General features: G+C 33.7%; 5 protein-coding genes and 1 long non-coding RNA gene across 11 annotated transcripts in view; 3 read left to right on the top strand and 3 right to left on the bottom strand.

The window, feature by feature from the left end:
• Positions 1-491: 491 nt before the first annotated feature.
• LOC108735396 lies at positions 492-2,847 on the bottom strand. Of its 2 annotated transcripts, XR_001937571.1 has the most exons (7): positions 2,632-2,847; positions 2,346-2,489; positions 1,634-1,942; positions 1,180-1,370; positions 967-1,111; positions 600-847; positions 492-531 (listed from the first exon to the last, which is right to left on the bottom strand). It is a non-coding gene; the product is annotated as an uncharacterized LOC108735396 (long non-coding RNA). The 2 variants fall into 2 exon arrangements; XR_001937570.1 differs by lacking the exon at positions 967-1,111 and having other exon boundaries at positions 2,632-2,805.
• A 79-nt stretch (positions 2,848-2,926) lies between these two features.
• Positions 2,927-3,643, top strand: LOC108735394 (ribonuclease P protein subunit rpr2). The gene is made up of 3 exons (XM_018467338.2): positions 2,927-3,127; positions 3,184-3,272; positions 3,339-3,643. Exons 1-3 carry the CDS (start codon positions 3,068-3,070, stop codon positions 3,538-3,540), a joined length of 351 nt encoding a protein of 116 aa, XP_018322840.1. The 5' UTR covers positions 2,927-3,067; the 3' UTR covers positions 3,541-3,643.
• A 45-nt stretch (positions 3,644-3,688) lies between these two features.
• Positions 3,689-6,735, bottom strand: LOC108735412 (presenilin homolog). 2 transcript variants are annotated; one of them, XM_018467360.2, is made up of 10 exons: positions 6,678-6,735; positions 6,145-6,238; positions 5,602-5,716; positions 5,309-5,505; positions 5,105-5,246; positions 4,978-5,045; positions 4,693-4,913; positions 4,453-4,551; positions 4,188-4,391; positions 3,915-4,123 (listed from the first exon to the last, which is right to left on the bottom strand). In XM_018467360.2, exons 3-10 carry the CDS (start codon positions 5,710-5,712, stop codon positions 3,948-3,950), a joined length of 1,218 nt encoding a protein of 405 aa, XP_018322862.1. In that variant the 5' UTR covers positions 5,713-5,716; positions 6,145-6,238; positions 6,678-6,735; the 3' UTR covers positions 3,915-3,947. The 2 variants fall into 2 exon arrangements, with proteins under 2 accessions (XP_025830208.1, XP_018322862.1); XM_025974423.1 differs by lacking the exons at positions 6,145-6,238; positions 6,678-6,735 and adding an exon at positions 3,689-3,830 and having other exon boundaries at positions 3,965-4,123; positions 5,602-5,868.
• On the top strand, positions 5,945-7,203 carry LOC108735416 (UPF0692 protein CG33108). The gene is made up of 3 exons (XM_025974439.1): positions 5,945-6,581; positions 6,652-6,913; positions 7,174-7,203. The coding sequence occupies exons 1-3, from the start codon at positions 6,211-6,213 to the stop codon at positions 7,201-7,203; spliced, it is 663 nt and encodes a 220-aa protein (XP_025830224.1). The 5' UTR covers positions 5,945-6,210.
• On the top strand, positions 7,042-12,822 carry LOC108735411 (adenylate kinase 7-like). The gene is made up of 11 exons (XM_018467358.2): positions 7,042-8,193; positions 8,376-8,670; positions 8,720-8,847; positions 8,916-9,026; positions 9,442-9,611; positions 9,678-9,849; positions 9,932-10,210; positions 10,271-10,558; positions 10,639-10,812; positions 10,944-11,234; positions 12,179-12,822. The coding sequence occupies exons 1-11, from the start codon at positions 8,047-8,049 to the stop codon at positions 12,524-12,526; spliced, it is 2,403 nt and encodes an 800-aa protein (XP_018322860.1). The 5' UTR covers positions 7,042-8,046; the 3' UTR covers positions 12,527-12,822.
• A 695-nt stretch (positions 12,823-13,517) lies between these two features.
• LOC108735414 (synaptosomal-associated protein 25) overlaps positions 13,518-24,505 on the bottom strand; it is a 14,871-nt gene continuing 3,883 nt past the window's right edge. Inside the window, exons 4-7 of one of the 4 annotated variants that reach the window (XM_018467363.2) lie at positions 19,483-19,531; positions 15,080-15,197; positions 14,724-14,997; positions 13,518-13,864 (exon numbers count right to left, since the gene is read on the bottom strand). In XM_018467363.2, coding sequence (XP_018322865.1) covers positions 13,799-13,864; positions 14,724-14,997; positions 15,080-15,197; positions 19,483-19,531 — 507 coding nt within the window. In that variant the 3' untranslated portion in view covers positions 13,518-13,798. Of the gene's footprint in view, positions 14,065-14,723; positions 14,998-15,079; positions 15,198-18,195; positions 18,245-18,598; positions 18,648-19,482; positions 19,532-24,505 lie in introns of all 4 variants that reach the window. The other 3 variants (XM_018467362.2, XM_018467364.1, XM_018467361.2) reach the window with 3 other exon arrangements.

The raw sequence follows: 24,505 nt of genomic DNA, 5'->3' as shown, positions 1-24,505 counted from the left end.
TCCAGATAACCCACTGTACCCTGTCTGAAAGGAAGTAACGCTAGAGTAGACTCGCGAAAAGTGTATAAGACACTTTTAAGATCAACTAAATAGCTAAGCCCAAGGGAAGTCGTTCGGGGAGGCCCTCCCTAATTCCACAAGGGTGAGAAGAAACACACACGATAACGAAACGTTGAATCATGTAGAACTCGTAGGGTAAATGCAAAGCAATTTATAGTAAGAATATGCAGTAAGCTAAGCGAAGAGGTAAGCAAGAGACATATTAGACTATACTACAACTACTCAACGGATTAGTAAGTATTACTACTACACTACTACTATTTTAAAAAAATAAAAACATCTACAATCAAAAATTAATTCAAATAAAATGAAGCATGCAAAATAAAAACTAATTCAAATTAACTACATAAAACATGCAAAATAAAAAATTAATTTGAATAAAATCAACTTAATGAATTCTACTAGATAGACCATGCAAGACAAAAGAACTATTTCAACTATGGGGTCATCTTTGTCTTCTCCGACGTCGATCTGAAACAGATACGGTGGTAACAGATTAATAATGAGTAATTAAAGTTAATTATATCAAGTATTCTCACCTTAATTAACTGTAGACTGTAATATTCCAAAGTTTGCATGTGTGAAAAGCAAAACAAATCCAGAAGTGGAATTCCAATAAATCTCCAGTTGTTCTCACTACTCAGTTGAAAATTAACCGCATAATGTTGCAAGGCGAAGACAAAATCAGCAAATCAAGAATATAGTCCATGAAAGACCACACCCCAGTAGACATTAGTTGTTTCAGTAGGACCAAACTGCATTGTAATTCTCTCGTTTGTTAGGCAATCTGCAGAAATTAACAAAAAACATATTAATTACACTATTAATTGAGGAAGGCACTAACACAACTAAAAATATGTAGCAAAAAGAAAGTAAAGTATCTGAATTATAAAACTGTCAATTTACATAAATGACAATCATAGATGAATGACATCAATTTAAGGTGTGGACTATAGATATTTGTTAAGGGCAAAACCACAGATGCACAACATCTTCCGGAACAATAGATAATTGTTAAAATGCCATAGATTCACTTTAATCTCAATTCATGCTGTTGGAAAAAATTATTAAGAAATGCAATAAATTAAGAGCAATTAATATTATGTCACGCATTCTCACCTTAATCAACTGTAGCCAAATCCACGAGGGCTACCACGGCAGACAAATCCGTTGATTCAGTGGTTTCCAAATTTCCAATTGCTTCCCTCTCACAAGCTCGAAATTAACTGAATTGTATGAAGACATCAACAGCACTGCTGGTTTCAGTAGCACCAAAATTAATTGGAACTCCATCTCATTTGTTGGGAAATCTATAGAGACGGACAAGAAAATGTAATTAATTACCACTTTTAAAATGAGTTAACAATTATATTTTAATGTGCTGATGTGGCAGTACAGTTAGGAAACTAACTTTAACACTGAAGGGAAGGTAAATTTCACATTAATTCTGCTGTTCTACTTCTACTATTTCTGAAAAGCTGTTAAAAAATTGTCTACTGAAAGTATGTTACAAATATCTAAGAAAATGACGTTTCTGGGACCTCTTACAATTTTTAATTGATTTGTTACATACCAGTTTATTGGCATAAATTCTTCCATTAGTATCTTCATGTTCCAATTCCTTCTCCTTTGTCTCCATTTTAATTTATTATACTTAAATCATACCTGTTGAAACAATGATTCGTATTCACGGGATTTGTTAATGTTTAGTAATTAGTAATGATTATTACTATCATTAATATTCGGTGCCTACAGTTTTTCGCCCAGCTCGTTAGAAGCATCCTTGGAAAGAAAAATAACCGTCTGACTGCCACAACTACATCTGTCTATGAGTAATTTGTTTGTCTAATCCAGGGATGTTATCTCATCGTTCAGGTCAAACCTATATTGCAAAAAAAAACCATTAAAATTAATTAAGAAATTAAGATTTTTAAAGGCAGAATATTTTTGAATATTTGTCATTTATATATATATCCAAATATATAACGAGAAAAGATTCCTTGGCGGCGTGGTTACGTTAATATGAAAAATCAATATTCAAAATTTAAAAAGCCAGCAAAAAAATCATTATTCAAATTGAAATAAACTTATAATCCATTCAATTGCACAGTAGATAGTCGTAATATAATAATAGTATATGAAACCCACGCAACATAATAAAATCCATCTACGTCTAAAAATCTAAAAATATTCAAACGGTAATTAAAACTCATCAATTACTAAACGCGAACAAATTTCTCATACTTAAATCAAAATAGAATAATGAATTAAGACTAAATAAATACCTTAAGGCGTCGAAATGTTAATGGTGACTCTTCGAACATTGCAGTTCAAACTTGAAATCAGGCCAGGGCGGAAGTGTACAATAGACATGATAGAGAAGTCTATTGTCTATGATTGTCTTTTAGTTCGTCAGTTTCCCACTAGTACTGGTAAAAACAAATTATTAATTTAATTAATCATATTTAATCGTAGATTCCTGCCCATAAGACAACTAAAGCCTTTCATTATATAATTATAAAACAATAATACGGACTTTAAAAGTCAAAAACAAAAAATAAAACAATTTACATTTTCAAACCTGCAGTTGGGAGCCGAATATCTGTAACTAATAAAAATTGTGGACCCACAATAATCAAAAACATACAAACCACAGAAATGATTATCTTTTTTCTCCTCTGTGAAGGTTTTTGAGACATACACTAGATTTCCCCAAGATGGCGCGGTTAATATCAGCGATAGATTTGTCTATGGTGATAGATTATCTATGTGATATCTTCATGAGATGTTAATGATGGATTATTGTTTTTTATACCTTTTGTGTATCTATTATCTATGGTCTTTCATTTATGATTGTTGTCCTAACCTTTGTTTATATTTTTAACATTAATTATGGAGTTATGGATAAAATAATTTGAAAATAATCATATTTTGTTTGGTAGATCAACATAAATAAGCGAAATGTAATAATAGGTTAGATTAAGTGGAAGAATTAATAAATTTAAAAATGAATAAAAAGCATATTGCTGGAAAAGAGCACATGCAGCGAATTAATTACCTTTATCAGGTATACTTAATTAATAAGCAACTTAATTTATGCATATTATACCATTACTTTTTAAGGCAAGTAATCTAATGATAAAGAAGAATTTACTATCAACCCATTATTGTAACCTTGCCCTTAATGTTGCCAAAAAGACTGTACAACGACTGTAAGTTAATATCTGGCATTTACTGACATTGAATAAATTGAGTATTATATACTTCTTCATTTATAGCGATATTTCAATTAAGAGGACTATTTGTAAAGGGTGTCACAATTTACTTATTTGTGGGGTTAATGCTAAAGCAAGAATACGAAAAAAACATTTGCAAATAGTCTGTTTTCAGTGTAATACAGGGAAGAAGTATAATTTAAAAAACTACCAACCAATATGGACTGAAACTCTAGAGGCACAGGTAGAACAGATCAACTACTAATAATTTGCTACATAAAAGTACCCAAAGGACTGTAAATAATAATGACCTTTTTCTTAGAAGTACATTAATTTGTGAAATTTTAATTTAAAAAAAGTTATTTACAATCAATATATAATATAATTTAATTAAAGTAAAACTTAAATTACATATTATATTAAACCCAAACCTGTGCTAAATAAAAACCTGTTCACTAGCTAAACGGTCAATAAATGGACTAACAATTTCCTTGGTAGCAAAGTAAAAGATTAATCCAAACGTTATTGAGATGGGCAATGCAGGTAGTGCCTNCCCTGGTTAAAAAAAAAAAAAAACATTAAAAAAGTCACCTCCCTCCTTCACTTAAGAAATATATTATTTTTAAAAGTAATTTTTCCCTTTTTAACAAGACTGTGGATCGGCTTTTGCACTTATTCAGTTTTAGCACGTTTTAATCTCCCAAAAAAACATACAAAATATAAAAAAATACTTACTATAAGAATTGCCACAAAGCATGCAAGTGTTGTGTTCCAATCTCCATATGAAGATGCCTTTCCAACCAGAACGCTATAAAATATGAAGTCCCCCAAACCAAGCTTGACGCCTCCTTTAAAGAAAAAAAAAAGGACAATTTTAACTTTAAATAAATTTACGTTAAATTGCAAACTGACGCTCTTCTTCTTCCTCCTGTGATCGTAAGGTAGTACGTGGTGGTCCATGGGCAACTTCTCTCACTTCCAACTGTCTTTGGGCTACACGCTGTTCGTGGGTGCGCACCCATTCATTGGTAAAACCATGTTCTTCACTCCCACTAATTGGTCTGCTATGACCCTGTTCATCGTCTTCGTCTCTCACTGCCATGTACATGTATGTGGCTGTAAATACAAATAAAACGTACATTTTAAAAACAATTTTTTTTTGATTTGCAGTTATTACATGAATAAATGAGGGCAGGAAAAATTTGCTCATTCCTTTCTTGGGCAGTTTCCACCAGAATTCGAAGAGGTCCTCGAGGCATAAGTACAGCAATAAGATCTGTAAGAAATGACTTAATCAATTTCTTAGAAAAAGTGTTTTAAGCTAAACATGTAAAATCTAAAATGAAATGAAATGAAAATAAATATCAAAAATTTGGAAAAAATGTAAGCGCATTTCCAAACACAAAGGAATTTTTACCCCAAACGGATATAACAGCCAATACAGCCCATGTTGTCCATTCAGGCATATATTTAATAAATACAAGTGCCATAAGAGCGGCGACGAATATAAGGTATGCTTGTTGTAAAATAAGAGGACCTTTCCAGTGAATACACACCATACCAACAGCACCAAAGTTCCACATCAGCAGAAGTAATGTTGGATAGTCCATAGCAACGTTGTAAGCACGCAGAACTTCTCTTTAAAATAAATAAGTTAGACATTTATTTTTGAACAACAAAATAATTATTACTAATAACTTACTCTAGATACAAATATGAAAAAATTGAAAGAAGCATAAGGGAAGACACAATCAACCAACCATGTATAGTCTGAAAAGAAAAACAGGCTATTGAAACTGTAAATTGCAATAAAATATTCGTTAATTTGCCTTGTAGCATCTATGCTTATACAGGACAATCAAAAGAATTGTCATTACGATGATCACAGCCATTAATATCAATGAATTAGCTAGAGCATTCCAAAATTTGGTACTTGCATACTGACTCTCTTCATGGAATGGAGTGTATACTCTGTAATTAAAAAAAGCAGTTATTATAAATCCAAAAGGCAGATAATTATAAAAGACACTTACAAATAGACGTCCTTGGTGGAGTAAAAACTAACTGAACTAATTGTAGCTACAACCACCAACATACATAATGAAACAGGAACAAATAACTTAATAACATGCTTTGCCCCATATTTCAATTCTTCCTCATCGTCCCTCCATTCCTGATTGTTACTTCCATCTTCACCTTGCATATTAGCATTACTGACACCTGCTCCTTCCTGAATTAAAAGAATAAAAAACAAAACGAAAATTCGTAAATTAAAGTTACTAATGCTCTCAGACGTATCTACGCATGTAAAACATTAAATACTCACGTTTTTATCAGCACCAGAAGGGCAAGCATTCCGTGATCTTTTCTTAGAAGCAATATCACGAACGTTGTCCCTTATTTCACCAGTACTTCCTGTTGCAACGTGCCCGTCCATTAGTCTAGTGTTTTCAGATGAAAAATCCAAATCAGTGTCGCTATCACTCATTAAAATTTTTCTTCACAAACTAATATTAACCGAACAATTTATATCAAAATCACTATTTTATCATCTTAAATTAGCAAATGACAGTTACGATACAGTAGTTCGAGTATCTTCAACCGGATTATTGGAGCGAAAATTTTAACTACACTGGAACTACCAAACTTGTTTCATTTCGTTTATTTTTACTTATCATAATTTTAGGTTAAAATATGGTTATTTCATATCAATTTCTCTGATTAATTTTAAAAATGAGTAAAAATCTCATAAGTAAACTACAAATATATCTTATTTGTCATTATTTTTAACGTTCATTTACTCTCTGCCTATGTATAAGGCAAATAGTAAATAGGTAATAAGTAAATTAAGGAAAAAATCTTCACTTACCAAGCAAAAGTATTTTTCATAAGAGATTACTCACACACCAGTATTTCTACGTTTACAATCTTCAAAATGGACTTCTCTTGGACAAAAGATTATCCTGAAATATTAAAAGTATGTACGTTATTCGATCTGCAAGAATTAAGTGCCCCCTTTAACTACAAATATAGTCCCATAAAAGGAATTTTACAAAATGGTCCACAGTGTGGACTTGTAGCATTGGCAATGTGTTCAGGCACTCCCTCAAAGGAATTAGTTGATGAACTGTTAATTCAAGCAAGGAGTTTATGCTACAGCTACAACGGAGAGATATTTAGTGCAAAATATTTATATGAACTTGCAAAGATCAACCTTAGGAACGTGTCTATCGAATTATATGACGGACCACTCAATACAAATGTCGTAAAAGACTTTTTACTAGATGGAGGATTGATTTTAGTCCCGTATCCTTTCTAAATAACAGTTTTAATTATATGAAAGACTACTATTTTCTTACTTAACAAAATTAAGTAGATATGACTGTGATAAAAACCACACACCTGCTACTAAAAATGGTCACAAAGCACATTGGGCTGTGTTAATTGGCATCGTAGAGTCAAATAATGGAAGAGTATATGTCTTGGCTAGACATGGGAAGTCTCAAAACGTTGCTGTATGGGATCTAGAAGAACTTGCATTAAGCAATTCTCAACTTAACGAATACCCAAGGGAAGAAGGAAAGGAATTCCGGGTACCAGAAACTGGTTTAGGCTCTCCTGAAGGAATAAAAAATAAAGCAATATTGATTAAACATAATAATTATTAATGTATATTACATTTTATTGTATTAAATATAAAAACTTATTTTAAATACAATAGTTTTTAATATAAGTTACATTTATAGTAATTAAAAAAATCCAAAACTCAAGAAAAAAACGGATGACACATTGCAGGGCTGGAAATGTTTTTTATAAGTCCAATTTAAAATGCGATTTTATCATCGAAAATGGCAGTTTTTTTTTTAAAATCTTAAATCAAATTTAAACGTCTTCTCAGAGCCCGAGTAAATTTATAAGTCCGATTTAAAATCTGTTTACATCATCGAAAAGGGCAATCTTCTATTCAGGAAATGCCTTTTCACAGTTCTAAATTATGTCTACATACCTGCCGAAAATTGAAGCTTTCCAGATTTACATTAAAAGCATTTTATAGGGCCTTTAATATCTTCTATTATAAGTACGATTTAAAATCTGTTTTCATCATCGAAAAGGGCAATATTTTGTACATTGAATTAAATTGAATTGAAAGTCCCAAATTATAATTACCTGTTTACCCAAAATGTCTGCGAAAATTGAAGGTTTTCAGATTTGCAGAAAAAACATGACACTATACAGGGTCGTATATCTCTTTTAGTATAAGTCCGATTTAAAATATATTTTTATCATCAAAAAGGACAATCTTCTATACACGAGATGCCTTTTTGAAAGTTCTAAATTATGATTACATGTCTGCCCAAAATGTCCGCGAAAATTGAAACTTTTCAGACAATCCTAAATGAATGTCTGCTAAAAAAACCCCGCGGTTTGATTTTTCTCGATTTTTCAAAAACAAGTGGTACTTTACAGGATTGTATCCTATATAAAAATAGTCAATTTTAAAATATATTTAAAGTTGCCTTCATACTCGAAAAAAGCCAACATTTTTGCATAATGTTAATATTAAATGAATATTGAGTTTTTAGTTTTTTCTAATTAAAAGTCCTAGACGGCCCGTTATCATTAATGTCATTGAGTGAAATTGTCACAAGAAAGCTCATCTTTATTAGCAACAAAAAAAAAGGCAGAACTGCAATAGTCGCAAACATTTTACGTGTTTCTTTCGATAGAAACTAATTTTAAACAGAACTAGAACGTTAAATAATTAAATATCATGGATTCAACTCAAGCTACGACAGTTACGACCTTATTCAACACAGCAGAGACGGGGAAAATCGCAACAGAACCTGAACCAGCTTTTACTAGATACCGGGTGTTCTTTAACCACGTTGACTCCTTCAATGTAAAATATATTTCTGCGGTAATCCTGAGATTCCCTTTCAAATACTTTTTTTTAACATCTGAGGGAAAATAATTGACCCCTAACAGTTTCAAATGATTTTCTTTAATAAGATAATCATGAATCTATGAAGTTTAATTGAAATTAATCACCTTTTGGTAATCGAAAGCGAATAGGATAACTTTTTTCTAAAAATTTTTTAGTTTCTAACAGAAAAAATATTTGGGGCATCCAGAACGGCCGCAGGTGGCGGTGAAGAAATGCTAGAAGAAGAGGAAGAAAAATCTAGACCCGTTTACTTCGGTCCAGATATGGCGAAAAATTATGAAATAATAGGCACTTTGAGATACCAATTTCATAGACCGACCGAAGACATATCGAAAGTTATAAAAGAAACGGATGAAGATTTCTTCACACAAGTCTTTAATTGCGGATTTATTGTCTACGACATAACTGAAGACCCCAGTCAAATACAAGATGCTTTAGACATGTTAACAGGTAAAAAAAAATACTAATTCGGTTGGCGATTTCAAAAACTCCTTTTTAGCAATCGAAAAAGAAATAGAAAGCGTCAAAGATATTGGTCCAAAAACTTTCGAAAGATGGGACGAAACTCGAGTTTTTATCCTATTATCGACAGTTATGACATGGGGAAAAAGTAAACCCGTTGATCCTGTAAAAATTTTATCAATTATTTATATTTTGAATAAATATATGTAACGCATTTTATTTGATAAACTTAGGAAGATCCTACGGCCGCTTTTACAGAGGGGGATTACAGAAGGAGAAAACCTCATCCAAACTATCAGGCACATATTGACTGCGAAAAAGAAGTCATTTTGAAAGGGAAAAAGGTTAAAAGTTACAAATCATTTCTGAAACAACGAACTACACCAGTGGTGTTGTGCTAATTTTTTTTTCCGGAACGCGTATATGGCCGATCCTGGGTAAGCGGCCGCTCTGTGCGGTCTCATGTCCCAAATTTGACGACGACGACGGGGGGGGGATTTCCCCCAATGTTCGCCCGTCGCCAGGATCGGCCCTGTGTATAGCATAAAAATGAAAGGAAACGAAATAATTTAAATTTTTTTCCAATACGTCAGCCAATTCTCGTTATAAGAAATCATCTTTAGTTCCGGAACGCGTTCCTGTCCAAAAAGGAAGCACCGGAACGACGTTCCGGAGCGTTCCGGCTCGACAACACCACTGAACTGCACTATTACTGTAGTATTTATAAAAAGAACTAATTATTTTTTAATAATTCTGCAGTACAAAGATAAATTGAAGACGTACGTGATTGCGTCTGGCATTCCCTACGGACACGAAGAAGAAACTTTGGACTTTCTTTTTAAATTAGCTTGGCGTAACGAAAGTGAAATGCCTGTCTTTGGTAACGGAAAGAATTATGTGCCTCTCATACACGTAGAGGACTTGGCCAAGTAATTTTAACGTATACAAAAAAATCATTGCAACACAAATCTATTTTTCTTTTTTTTTTTTTCAAGAGTAATCCACGCAGTTTGTGAAAACACTCCCTCCAAGCCCCAGTATATACTAGCAGTCGAACAGTCGGCTAGTACCTTAAAACAAATCGTTGGGGCCCTAAGTAAAGTAATGGGAACAGGAAGGATAAAGGAAGTGCCCCAGGAAGAGGCATTTTTAATAAAAAACATTACTGTAAATAAAACAAATCATAATAATTCATTAACTTTAAAAGAGAGTTCAGAAAAGAGCTTTTCTTAGTAGAAAAATATTTCAGCAAGCGAAATTCGATAAAACTACCGTCAATTTAAATATGGAACCTGAATATATAACTGAAGAAGCAGAATTAGAATGGAAAAACGATATGAATTTATTCGAAAACATGAAGGCAATTGTCAACGAATTTCGCATAGCTAGAAATCTGGTACCAGTCAAGTTATTCGTTCATGGGCCTCCAGCCTCCGGGAAGACATCGGTATCTAAAGCGCTCTCCGGTTATTATGGATCTCATTACACTTCGGTCAAATCAGCGATAGATGAAACAATTGAAAATTTGGTAAGTGTATTCTTTTCCAATAAATATTAATCAATTCATTGTGATATTCGGCTTATTCAGAGGAACAAAATCGATCGGGAAAAGGAAAAGCAAAGGCTCAAAGAGGAAGCTGCGACGGGAGAGAACGCCGAGGAGGAAGAAGTCGGAGAAGAAGGCGAAGAGGAGGAAGAAGTAAACATTGACGATCTTATAGAAGAACTGAAAGGAATCGAGATTCCATTGGAAGAGAGCGAAAATGGCAAACTTCCTGACGAACAGGCCATGACGATAGTGAAGAAAATATTATCACAAAATTACACTCAAAATCAAGGATACGTCTTAGACGGATATCCTAAACTTACAGACCAAGTGGGTATACAATAAATAAAGTAGATCTTCTTATATATATGTACATACGTATAATAAAAACCTTGTTATCATAAAATTAGGCTAAACTTTTGTTCACTGGCGATGAAGAAGGAGAAGGAGGTGCTGATGAGGAAGAAGAGGAAGGAGAGGGCGGAGGGAGGGGAAAAATATTACCTGATTACGTCATCAATCTGACAGCTCCTGATGAATTCCTTTGTGAAAGGATCATGCTTCTACCTGAAAAACGTGTACAGGTGAAAAAGCTTTTCCACTTTCTATTCTGAAATAAAATTCCTTAAACTGTGAGGACGATCGATTGCGCCGAAACCCGTCTTAGATTTTTAATCCACACCACACGGTGCTGTAATTTATTTTTTTCCAAAAGGGCACCCATTATACCGAAGAGCATATGCTCCGGAGGCTTGATGAGTTCAGGGCTCGAAACACCGAGGACAATACAATATTAAATTTCTTCGACGAAAGAGAAATACCGATAATAACAATTGATATAACGAGCGAACAATATAGAGAAGCGGACGATATAGTGCGTACTGTTGTTAAAAAAGTTGGACCTCCACCATCCTTTGCTCCAACACCGGAAGAAGAATTTGAACTGATCGGTTTGCAACAAGAAAAGGAGAGACTGGAACGACTGGAAAAAGAACTAGCAGAAGAAGTAAGTTTTTACAACTACAGTCAAAACCGTTTATTACGACACCGTTTAGAACAACATACCGGTTATATTGACCAAAATCATAGGTCCCGGCTTAATTCTGTTATAATAAACACTGGATTTTACGACATATCTCTTTAAGAGACTACATTTAACTGATATTTTCGGAGAATTATATCTGTTAGAACGACCAGCTGTATTGTAAGCATTTGAATAGGTAACAGTATCCACATCTGGTACAGTAACAGGCCATTAAGATCGCAAAAATAAACAAAAACGTGTCCAGTTTAGGTTCTATTGTAATTCTCAGAATATCTTCTACTGAAGCTAAGGAGTTTAATGATACAGATAACTCTATTGCAATTTGTGCACCAGCTATGGACGATGATATTGTACAAGAAGTTCAAGAGGAAAATGACGAACAGGAAGAAACTGAAGAACAATTTACAGTACCAACTTTGAATGATGGTCTCAATGCTGTCAGTGTATTACGAAAAATTGTTTTTTATTCTAATGAACAGTTTCATATGCAGGGAAATTATGATGATACATTAATTAAAATTAAACGTGAACTACAAAGTCTGTACGCACGACAGAGGTGTTCCAAACAGACTAAAATTCCAGGTTTTATTAATATAGAAAAATGATAACTATATGTACGTAATGTCTTTTTATAATACGGTTTATGTAAAATAAATAAAATGTAGTTTTATTTTATATAGGAATATATTAATCACACATTCAATAATTAGGTATTAAGTACTTAATAACAACGTCACCGGCTATTACAACTATCGGTTTTTACGACCAAATATGAGTAGTCCCTTTGTTATAACAGATTTTGACTGTATTTAACTTACTAATCCTTTTCTCTGGGGGGGGGGGTGTTCATAAAATACGTAACGGTAATGAAAATGTACTAGAGCCTAAATAAATTCATATTTTAGCTCATGAAAAAGGACGCTATAGAATGTTACCAAAATAAAATGGAGCAATGGACAAGCATTCTCGAGCAATACCAACTGGAAGAAGAAAAAATTTTGGCTGCAGAGTGCGAACCGTTAAGGCACTACCTAATGAAATACGTATTTCCTACATTGAGCAAAGGTTTAATTGAAACGGCCATTATCAAACCCGAGGATCCGATAGATTTCCTGGCAGAATTCTTGTTCAAGGAAAATCCAGAAGGACGCATGTTCGATCCGTCGTATTCTAGAGATGGACAACAAAAATTGGAGACGTGCGTGTGTATTAAATGTTGCGAGGACGAGGACAGTGAAGATACGCCATGCTAACTTTACCAATTTATTTTTATTCTTCATTTGATTAAGTTAACTATATTACATTACATTTCAATTAAATATCTATCACAAAAACACGTAGTTGTCTTTATAGATCAGACTGGCTATAACCATCAGCACGAAGCTGCTATTTTTTTTTTGCTATGAGGAAGAATATAATACGTTGTTGGTTATTTTTTAATTAATATTATCAACCTAATAATTACTGAGGGATTCAATTATTATTATTATTATTAATACAAGTAATATGCTGTTGCACAATGGTCACAGATATTGAAGTTTTCTGCCGAAACTCAACAACATTTTATTATTGTTTGCTTTCCTAATGAAAAATTCTGTAGAAATATTCATTCTTAAAATAAAATTATTTTTCCGTTCGTTTGCTTATTTTTTTTTTTGTCGAGATTAAGTTTCAGCAGAAAAAAACATGCATTGGGAATATTAGTGTTCGATAATATTTTATTATTCAACAGCAATATAATCAATACTATAAGTAAATTGTGCAATAAATAAGCTATTACCAAATGCTATAAATGTATCGTCTACGCAGTATTTAAACTCGTCGCATAATAATCAATTTGATATGAAGTGCACACAATACGGTAATTATTACTTTTTTTTCAACACCCTTCTCTTAAAATTATACACTCAAGCACCAATGTGGAAAAATTACCTAATGTCTGCATTATAATAATAACTTTCTTGTGCCCTAAGTCGTACACTTGATCTCTTCTTTGCAATAACATTTGCATGCAGTATTGTAACAATCTTCACATATTAGGAATTAATATTATTTACAATCACTTGACTTTTCAACCATTAAAAAATGTAACCGTACCTATTTACAACCGTTAACGTTTTATCAGTTACCTAACGATCGGGAACAAATAAAAACATTTAGAACTTACACGCTATTAAATAACCAAATTTTTTTTAACTAACTCTACAATACTTAAAAAGCTTCCTCGTTAGTAGAATAAATAACAATGTTTAATACATATATTATATAAAATACAGAGTGCAAGTAGTAGACATTGATAAACATGATGACCGAAGCGATCGTTGCGGCCGACTATCGCGCCTCCAAGAAAAACAGCCTCTTTATATTGGCGAGTATTATAGGGTGGGGGTAAACGAAGAGGGAGGGGATGAGAATCTTCGTCCAATGAGAGAGTAGTAGTAGTAGTAGTGGTGGAGAATCGAAGAACAAAAAGACATCTATTCTCGTTTAGACTAATAGCACCCCCAACATCAAGAGGGCGGCGCTTAGGATTTGAGTAGTTTGTTGGCGCGCTGATTGGCCACAGCAATGCGTGTCTCGTTGCTTTCTCCCTGCGCAACAAACACATATACCATCTGATCGCTTGCGACTGCTGACAAGAAGTAATGTAGAGGTCGCAAGCGACAAGATCCAAGAACTGTGTGGTGCTGTACGGTGGTGGGGGGTTGGTGGAAGGGGCGTTTTGTGTCTACTTGAGCAGGTTGTGGGCGCGCTGGTTCGCCACTTCTATTCGCATCTTATTAGACTCACCCTGTATATATTCAACGATGCACATGCAGAAGAAGTTATTTGATGTGTACATTACGTAGCGTTATGTTCGAGTTTTGCAAAGTTGATGTAGTTGTAGATGTTGTTGTTGTTGTTGATGTAGTAGTTGAAAGTGTAAAGAGAATAGAAAAAACAGATTAGTTATTGAAACTATTACAGAAAACGGTAGACTAAGATCTACGTTGAAGGACCACGTCTTAGTTCAAAAATTTGAGTAAAATCTTTTTTAAAAGTTTTTGAAAAACGCCTCAACAACAGGGACGCACACAGAATTTAGGGTTGCGATGTTAAGTACGATTCATAAGGAACAAAACGTTAAAAGTTTTTGACAATACCCGGTTTGTAACCACCCCGTATAATGTGGTGTTGTTCTCAGTTAACGCACAAATTTTGTTCATTACATAAAAAATCATAAAAAGGTATCTGGTATTAAAACCATTATGGTGTTATGAAACAACACAAATTCTGGGGAAATTATTTTGGCCTCCACATCCTCCCACTATGTGCGCCGCTGTCTTGAAATCTTCTTCGTTTCGAATTTTGTTTTATTTCGATTTTAACTTGTTTGGATTCTTTAAATATTTCAATAATTGTCTTTACAATTAGCCGAAAAACTGCGAATGATTTCAATGCAGTTTTTACCTTGAGATTGATGCGATCGATTTGTCGATTTTGATTTTCGAGCTCAGAACCCATATCGATGGCCATATTTCTCAAGTTTCCGATCATGGTATTAACCTGTCCCATGTTCTCTTCCATCTCTTCCTCTCGGGCATCGTTGGTGATTCGACCGATGTATCCACCCTGCGGCCCCATGCCATTGCGGTCGTCCATCATACGCTGGGGTTGATTATTGACAACCTTACCGTCATCGTTACCTTTCCACGTGCCCTCGTCTTCTTTGAAGGACGAGCCCCTAAGGAAAAGCAGCCCTTTGTACGGACTTTTCTGTTCCTAGCTATTCTAATACATATAAGTAATATTTTTGATTCAATTACTTTTGACAAGGGAGCACGCACAGTCCGCAACACTTTTCCATTCCCGTTAAATTCTTTTCTGCCTCACGCATGTCCGTATTGATCTGATCCATTCCATCTTCGATCCGGTCCAATTGCTCTGAATTGGATTATAAAGTTACTTTCTTTTTTTTTTTGTTCTCTGCACCACATTATTTTAAGGGCTTTAAGTGCGACAAAATGAGACATGCCAGAAAAATATGTTAAAATGTTTAGAGAGAGTCAGTAAAATAAAATGTATCTTCCATGCACATGCTCTCGCCTCAATCAGGAAACAGTTTTACTCTTGCTTCGTTTACTTTTTTAGCGTTTTCATAATAATAAATAATACTACGGGCAACTACCCCGATAGCCACTCGTGATGATCATGAATGGATCAGACGATTTTGAAAACAAATTTGGATCAAATTTGAAACATATGTTCTACATTCAATTAATGTTGCACAATGGTCACAGATATTGAAGTTTTCTGCCGAAACTCAACAACATTTTATTATTGTTTGCTTTCCTAATGAAAAATTCTGTAGAAATATTCATTCTTAAAATAAAATTATTTTTCCGTTCGTTTGCTTATTTTTTTTTTTGTCGAGATTAAGTTTCAGCAGAAAAAAACATGCATTGGGAATATTAGTGTTCGATAATATTTTATTATTCAACAGCAATATAATCAATACTATAAGTAAATTGTGCAATAAATAAGCTATTACCAAATGCTATAAATGTATCGTCTACGCAGTATTTAAACTCGTCGCATAATAATCAATTTGATATGAAGTGCACACAATACGGTAATTATTACTTTTTTTTCAACACCCTTCTCTTAAAATTATACACTCAAGCACCAATGTGGAAAAATTACCTAATGTCTGCATTATAATAATAACTTTCTTGTGCCCTAAGTCGTACACTTGATCTCTTCTTTGCAATAACATTTGCATGCAGTATTGTAACAATCTTCACATATTAGGAATTAATATTATTTACAATCACTTGACTTTTCAACCATTAAAAAATGTAACCGTACCTATTTACAACCGTTAACGTTTTATCAGTTACCTAACGATCGGGAACAAATAAAAACATTTAGAACTTACACGCTATTAAATAACCAAATTTTTTTTAACTAACTCTACAATACTTAAAAAGCTTCCTCGTTAGTAGAATAAATAACAATGTTTAATACATATNAGAAGATGTTAAAATCATTGTCAAACATGGAGTAAGTTTTGTCAGAAGATTTGGGCAATTTTATATCACTTCAAAGAAAATGAACACAGAAAAACAGTGACAGTGAATATGATATACCAAAAATTAATATATAACCTTTATATATATACATAGATTTATATAAACATATTTTTTATAAATTAATCATTTTTATATTCTTTTTGTTAAAACCATAGGTATAATATGTTTCATATAATTTCATAATATACTTTAAAAATGTAAAAGGAATTTATATAAAACATTAATTCTACAATATTTTTTTTGTATATGTATGTAGCTACTGTATAACGTAATACTAATAAATACGAAAATAATTGATTAAAATATTTTAATTGTATACAGTTTGCTAATTTATTTCAAACAATATATAATGAATTGTATAAAATATTACATACAATTGTAAATACAATTCATTATAAATACTTTGAAATAAGCATTTTAGCAAAATGATGTGTACGATTAAAAAATATTAATTAATTATTTTCAAATATGTATATACCTTTCAATTTTTTTACCGTCAATTATTTACCATCATATCATGAGTTAAAATTTATCTAAATATGATGAGAAACATTGCTGCATGTAGTACAGTAAATCTTGCCCTCATATGTGCCTCATAGGTTTCTTCATTTCAATGTCTTAAATGGTATGTCTATTTTACGTAAATTACGAAAGTAATTCAATTTACGAAAAGTTGTCTTCGTGTTTAGTATTCGTTTGACTCATGAAATGCAGACAATATGTTACAAATTTTTACGTTCACAAGGTGAGCAACCTTTACACATGTCGTGATGATACGAATAGTAAATTTTTCGTAAATATGAAGTAAATGTGGCTATCGGGGTAGTTGTAGTTTCCTAAACTATTTCCTGCTACGTTTTCGTAGTTACGTGATATTTTTATTAACAAGAAGCTAGATGTTTTTAATCAGACATGCAATTTAAAGAACGAATTAAAAAAGAAAAAGAAACGAAAAGGCGTTCTAGTTCTGAGCTAAGGCATTTTTAATAAGTGGCATGGCAGCTACCGTAATATATATCAGTGACTAATTAATATTTTAATTAATATTTAACAAAAAAAAAAATAATAAACTTTTGGGGACTAAGTATCATAGTAATGTGAACCGTGTTAACTTACATCGAGTGTTAGTCCTTTTAATGTGTGTGGATCATGTCGACTTTGTTTACGGGGAAACTGATTAAAGTATAGTAAGTTATGCGGTGACGCCTTAAAGTATCGTCGATATTTACAAAAAAAATATACACTCAAACCTCCCGAACTCGAACTAAAAACCTTTTTTTTTACTGTTTTCCATCAAAATGTAAATGGTCGCCGTACTGAAAATTTAGGACACTAATAGGTCCGCTTAAGAAGTCAAGTCATCGAATATTTCTACGACCGACTTTTCCATCGAAAATTAATAAAAATTCTAATTACAATGCAAATATCGAGTTACAGAAGTTCAAGTGTATAAGTGACAAACATGAACGGGAATACTTATAGGCGTCGCTTTCTGCACCAGAGACAACCGCCAATTCAATACAACGGAAAATATTTACACAAAGCAATTTTTATTTAATCGCAGTAAAAAGGCTTAATGTTGTACCAAAAACACGGTGCTCATTTTGACTTTTACGCTTGTCGTATGATGCAGAAGGTTTTATTAGACAAATTATATGACAATTTACAAGGGTGGTAGTATCATGGTATTTCATTTAATATGGGTAGTGGGGATGATGTACGCCCGAGGTCATTATACAAATGAATATAATATATATAATATCGACTGATAAAAATATTGACACCGTTCGAGAGTAATCTGTGGGTAGGGCAAAGTGACTGATAAGGACAATGATTTAATAGATGCTTACCGCCCTGTTCGTCCAGCATGACCAGGGTTTTCATCCCCACCTCGTGGCTCTAAAAATATATCAACACGGTCAGCTGCTGGAGCCCGCGCAATTTAACCATGTTCAGCGTGTTTGTTATCATCAGCCTTTCTGATCATGGTCAAAATGAGCGTTCGGGTACCAAGGCCCTTTCCAACGTTTTTCGAAACATCTACAGGCTATTAGTTACTACAAAAACACCCTCGAGTTACAATGATCTCTGTTAATAAAAAACCACCATCAGCAACACCGCTGCGAATACGTTACGGGGCTCAAACTGGCAGATGAAAATTAATCAAGTCAACAGCAACAGATTAGTTAAATAACCATATAAACCAATTAATAAATTAATTATGTAGTTATTAAAGGTTTTACACGAGCTTACCGCCTTGATGTTCGAGCATCTCGAGAGTTTTAGACCCCGCGTCGGTGCTCTATAAACAGGGACATAGAACAAAATCTCCTTCGAGCTAGTTTGGTAGGTAGTACAACACACTTTCGATCTCAAAAATATCGTTTCGCTTTTCTTTTTATTGATGTCAAACAATCGTTGCCTCGAGCAGAAGACGAAAAGTGCAAGCAGCAATTCAATAATAATAATAATAATAATAACAGTTTAACAAAGTCAATTACTAGAGATTGGCAGGAAGGAAGGAAACAAATCGAAATTAATCTATAAGCAGCGCAAATTTAAGCTCTTTGTAACATGTATAACAACAAGACAACGGGCCGAACACCGCCACCAGCTCTCACCCTGTACAACTGTACATTGAACTTGCGAAAAAGGATTGAAAATCAATGTTTTCCGGTCATGTAAAATTTAAAAGAGTCACTTAAACGCTATCGACTTTTCTAATATTCAATTCATATAATTCTGAAATGACAAAGCACGCCAAAAGCTAAGCTGGTGGCAGCCGACTCCAATAATAATGACTAAAATGCAACCACATCGAGAACTACCCAACATCAGCACAATGTCTAACTGTCCGTATAAGTATAAGTAGATAGTATTAAAAACATGTTCTCATCATGATAGGTATGTAAAAACAAGTGTGTAAATTGTTTTCGAAAAAAAAAAAAAAAAAAGAAAAAAGAGAAAAGTTGAACGTCTCGATAAAATCATAAAGACAGAACACAAAAAGGCTGGTAGCGAACAGGTGATTAGCGAAGTGCACATCGGAACGATGGGGTGATACAAGGAGGACATGATTATCAATTTAAAAGAAAAATAAACAAAGAGATGAAGTTTGTGGTAATGACGGCACTCACCTCCCTGGTCGTCGAGGGCGACCAAGGTTCGAATCCCGGCCTCCTTGCTCTATTTGCAGCACCAAACAATCAAGTGTATACATGTGACATTGTAGTATTTGGTAGACAACAAGTTCTTATTGTTCATCAACAAGTTAAGTTAGTTACTTGGTAATAATGTATAGTCAATATAACTATACCAGTATAATATATATAAAATTTATATCGAAGTTGTAGTCTTTTATTGATTTAATTTTCGTTTTTAACTGATAATATACATTATTAAGAGAAAGTTTATTTAGGCGAGGGCCAGTCTTGCACTGTCCGAGTGGAGATAATATTATATAAATATATGTCATGGTAGTGGTGTGTGCGAGTGTGTGAAAGGGGGTCGGACGCGATCTGGTGGTTTCGTCTGTGCGTGGACAATATATTGTACAAAAATCATATACGTATTAAATATTATCATACATAACAATAATAATAATAATAATAATAATAATGATGTTTGTTGNCGACTTGAATACACATACATACAAACATGTCCCATTATCGCGATGGGTTTGAGTATATGTAGGTACCTATAAAGGACACGAAACGGTACAACGGTAGGTTCAATATCGGCGATCAGACGCTTACGTTTGTGTTTTACGTGTGGATCTTGAAAAAGGGAGTTACTTCCTTCGAAAAATCGATAATTAATCTTTCTGCTTTTATTTACTAATCGTAACTCTACCCTATGTGTCGTACTGATAATTTCGTGAGAATTATTGATGCCTTCTCCTCTAGCTGCGAACATTTTAGGGGATTAATGATATTTTTGTACAAGATAGTCCGTCTAAAGAAGGTATTGTACACCGAAACAGCTGTTACAATAGAAGTTTTAATATTGCAAAAAAAAAAATTGTGAAGACTGATAAAATATGTAAAAGGTGATGACCAAATCAATTAACTATTTTATAAATGACTAAAAGTCCACTGTTAAAAAGCATGTTCCTAAAATCTCTTTTCCACCAATCTCTGTTCTCCTAATCTTCCTAATCGAAATATATATACACAATCCACAGAGATTTTGTTGCGCTTAGTGCATATGTGATTGCAGAATTTTGCTGTTAAATCAATATTTTAAAATATTCTAGTAAGATTATCTCGTAGATTCAGTTACCAGTCCATTTTTTTGCTGGTCCAAAAGTCCACTGCTGAGAAGTACGACTACATTTCCTTCTCCAAAAATCACTGGAGACCACCTAGAGAGCACACAAAATTCACAAGAATTTTCGTGCTCTCTATCAACAGCGGCCTAGAATTTCTACATTATATAGAATTTTAAAATATTCTAAGAATATTTTGGAGATTCAGTTGGCAGTCCTTATTTTGCTGGCCAAAAACACCATTGTTAAGTTCATTTCCTCTTCCAACAATCTTTACTCTCATAATGTTCCTAAAGGACTACTTATAAAAGTAGTCTCGCGAAATTTAGACATTTTCACCTCTTTCTCTTCGCTGCGTCACATTTTTGTTTAAACCCCTACATAATAATTCGTCCCAAAACCTGGATTCTCTCCAAATGAATGATTACTGTTTATAACATACAAAATTTATTCTAAACACCCAGAAATTAAAATAAATTAATAAATAGTAGTCAGTTCAGGTCGCTTCAGGTTTAGAATAGGTAATATTTCATTTTTGCAGCCACATGGACCAAAAGCGACCCCTACCTCTGTAGCTACCTAAGCATACGTGTATACCTGTATACAAAATGTGTGCTTACTGTTTTTGGTATTGTACCAGGTATTGATTATACCGATTCAGACAGAATAGCAGCATTATTATTAACAGTCGAAACGATAATAAATACACGCGTACGTGTTGTTTTTCCTCACAAAAGCTTACAATAATCCAATCGACATAATAATAGGCATTTAATTTATTCTTTCAACCATTTGTACATTGTACTACACCTATATGTCTGCATAGGTACCTATGACCGTATAAGTAAGTGCATACTTCTGCTGCCGTTGTGCACCGTTCGTAGTATACATTCGTTTCGGTCCAACGTTAACACTTATCGGTTAAAATGAAATAATGGCAATTGCGAGAGCGCACAATAATAGCAATAATAATAATAATAATAATAATGATGTTTGTTGGTACGTGAAGATATATAATAGTATAATAAGATACACTGCCACACTTGCAGCTCTACCGCTACCACAACATACAGCGACACTCTGCTGTCAGCACACAGTCGAAAGCTGCCTTTTCTCCCCGCTGTTTGCTCCCCATTTCGAGGCGTCCCAGTCTTCAATAAAGAACAAACGAAACAAAAGCCACACCGGGCTGAGACAATCTTGTTATTCAGCGAGTCATAAACCCTACAAAAACGCAAAGCCTTGTCTGAGTCTCACATTCCTGGAATTCCTTTTTCATATTTTGAACGAAATTTAGAGAGGTTTGTACGCTAGTGACTCGTGGAATATCCTGTTTACGATCGAAACACCAAGTCGGCGATAGTTCTGGTCAGAACTGCAGTAGAAACTCGCGATTCGCACGAGTTTGCGTTTTGTATGATTATGACTCGTGGAATGCGCTGTTTTGGTTCGAAAAAGTGACTCAAACACTAAGTAGGGGATAATTCTGGCGAGAATTNAAGTGTAACAAATACAATAAACAAATGATACAGTATTTCCTTGTTTTTAGTTATCTTTTGTTCACTTTTTTATTGGAAAAAAAAATAGCAATATAGTAAGTGTATCTAATAATAAATTATTGAAAACCTAAGACGCTTCGAGAGATTCGTGAGCAGGGAGGCAGAAAAAGTGCACAGACAGAAAGCATGCACATCACAGAGAAGAACCGACATTGACCTAAGTCGGCGACAAGCACAAGGCTACCGCCAATCGTCTCTGCTGAGGACTTTTGTTTTAAACATTTTGTTCAATTGTTTTTAATTTCTTTTTCTTTTTATTTAAACACAACAACGGTTACAACGAAAAATACTTCTCCAATCTTCGTATTATCTTTTGAAAAAATATAAAACTAAAAAAAATATGCTTTCGAAAAGTCTTTTCAAGTGTGATTTAAATTAAATCATATATATCAGGGCCCCGCATTAAGCACTAACCGTTATAGAACAGATACGTATATTATTAAAAAAAAATGCCAGATAATGTCTTCTCTACAAACCACGAGATAAAAAACGAAAATAAATACCACTGAGAAAATAATAGCGTAGGGTAGTATGTTGGTTTTTTAAAATTTTACATTCTGACTAATGATAGAAACACTTATCTATTAGTCATGCAGATTTGAAAAAGCACATTTTAAAAACGTCTTCTTGAGAATAACAGATAATTACCAGAAATTGTCTCTGCTTTCTCGGCTGTTCTGTCACAATTAATAATTTTAATAACCGAAGGAAACAAATCGAAATTAATCTATAAGCAGCNCAGAATTGCAGAAAAACTCGCGATTCGTATGAGTTTGCGTTTTGTATGATTATGACTCGTGTAAAGTCCTGTTTTTGGATCGAAAAAGTGACTCAAACACTAAGTAGGGGATAATTCTGGCCAGAATTGCAGAAAAACTCGCGATTCGTATGAGTTTGCGTTTTGTATGATTATGACTCGTGTAAAGTCCTGTTTTTGGATCGAAAAAGTGACTCAAACACTAAGTAGGGGATAATTCTGGCCAGAATTGCAGAAAAACTCGCGATTCGTATGAGTTTGCGTTTTGTATGATTATGACTCGTGTAAAGTCCTGTTTTTGGATCGAAAAAGTGACTCAAACACTAAGTAGGGGATAATTCTGGCCAGAATTGCAGAAAAACTCGCGATTCGTATGAGTTTGCGTTTTGTATGATTATGACTCGTGTAAAGTCCTGTTTTTGGATCGAAAAAGTGACTCAAACACTAAGTAGGGGATAATTCTGGCCAGAATTGCAGAAAAACTCGCGATTCGTATGAGTTTGCGTTTTGTATGATTATGACTCGTGTAAAGTCCTGTTTTTGGATCGAAAAAGTGACTCAAACACTAAGTAGGGGATAATTCTGGCCAGAATTGCAGAAAAACTCGCGATTCGTATGAGTTTGCGTTTTGTATGATTATGACTCGTGTAAAGTCCTGTTTTTGGATCGAAAAAGTGACTCAAACACTAAGTAGGGGATAATTCTGGCCAGAATTGCAGAAAAACTCGCGATTCGTATGAGTTTGCGTTTTGTATGATTATGACTCGTGTAAAGTCCTGTTTTTGGATCGAAAAAGTGACTCAAACACTAAGTAGGGGATAATTCTGGCCAGAATTGCAGAAAAACTCGCGATTCGTACGAGTTTGCGTTTTGTATGATTATGACTCGTGTAAAGTCCTGTTTTTGGATCGAAAAAGTGACTCAAACACTAAGTAGGAGATAATTCTGGCTAGAAATGCAGTAAAAACTCGCGATTCGTATGAGTTTGCGTTTTATATGATTATGACTCGTGGAATGTCTTGTTTTGGATCGAAAAAGTGACTCAAACACCAAGTAGGGGATAATTCTGCCCAGAATTGCAGAAATACTCGCGATTCATACGAGTTTGCGTTTTGTATGATTATGACTCGTGTAATGTCCTGTTTTGGGTCGAAAAAGTGACTCAAACACTAAATAGGGGATAATTACGGCCAGAACTCGCAATTCGTACGAATTTGCGTTAACTTGTGATTCGTTTTTGGGTATAAAAATATAAATACAGTTTCTGGGATCAAAATATACAATCTGAGGTAGTTCTGCTCAGAATAACCACACGTACTCGCACTTATTGTTAGTTTAAATTCGGCGGTAACATATTTTAATGCCACGAACTCGTATGAAGTCAATTCAATTCTCTACAACTTTTGTATTATAGTAAAACGATTTTCTTAGTAGTTTTTCCATAGAAAGAATAATCATTTTTAAAGGTTTTTGTAAACAATAATTAATTATTATAATTATATACCGGTTAATATTTACTGTAAAAATGGCCTGTGTCTCTATTCCCTGATCTACAGCAACACCGCTGCGAATACGTT

This window comes from Agrilus planipennis, unplaced genomic scaffold (assembly GCF_000699045.2).
Source record: "Agrilus planipennis isolate EAB-ADULT unplaced genomic scaffold, Apla_2.0 scaffold40, whole genome shotgun sequence".
Taxonomy (NCBI): Eukaryota; Metazoa; Arthropoda; class Insecta; order Coleoptera; family Buprestidae; genus Agrilus; species Agrilus planipennis.
The sequence above is the reverse complement of the archived record's forward strand: the minus strand, read 5'-3'. Positions and strand labels throughout refer to the sequence as shown.

Bases quoted from the DNA above. Each gene is read 5' to 3' on its own strand.
- LOC108735394 (XM_018467338.2), top strand. From the start codon at position 3,068: ATGAATAAAAAGCATATTGCTGGAAAAGAGCACATGCAGCGAATTAAT. The intron at 3,128-3,183 runs GTATACTTAATT...TTACTTTTTAAG, and splicing joins GAATTAATTACCTTTATCAG to GCAAGTAATCTAATGATAAA. The intron at 3,273-3,338 runs GTAAGTTAATAT...CTTCATTTATAG, and splicing joins AAAAAGACTGTACAACGACT to CGATATTTCAATTAAGAGGA.
- LOC108735416 (XM_025974439.1), top strand. From the start codon at position 6,211: ATGGACTTCTCTTGGACAAAAGATTATCCTGAAATATTAAAAGTATGT. The intron at 6,582-6,651 runs GTATCCTTTCTA...AAAATTAAGTAG, and splicing joins GGAGGATTGATTTTAGTCCC to ATATGACTGTGATAAAAACC. The intron at 6,914-7,173 runs GCAATATTGATT...ACGTCTTCTCAG, and splicing joins CTGAAGGAATAAAAAATAAA to AGCCCGAGTAAATTTATAAG.
- LOC108735411 (XM_018467358.2), top strand. From the start codon at position 8,047: ATGGATTCAACTCAAGCTACGACAGTTACGACCTTATTCAACACAGCA. The intron at 9,612-9,677 runs GTAATTTTAACG...TTTTTTTTCAAG, and splicing joins CACGTAGAGGACTTGGCCAA to AGTAATCCACGCAGTTTGTG. The intron at 10,559-10,638 runs GTGGGTATACAA...TCATAAAATTAG, and splicing joins ATCCTAAACTTACAGACCAA to GCTAAACTTTTGTTCACTGG.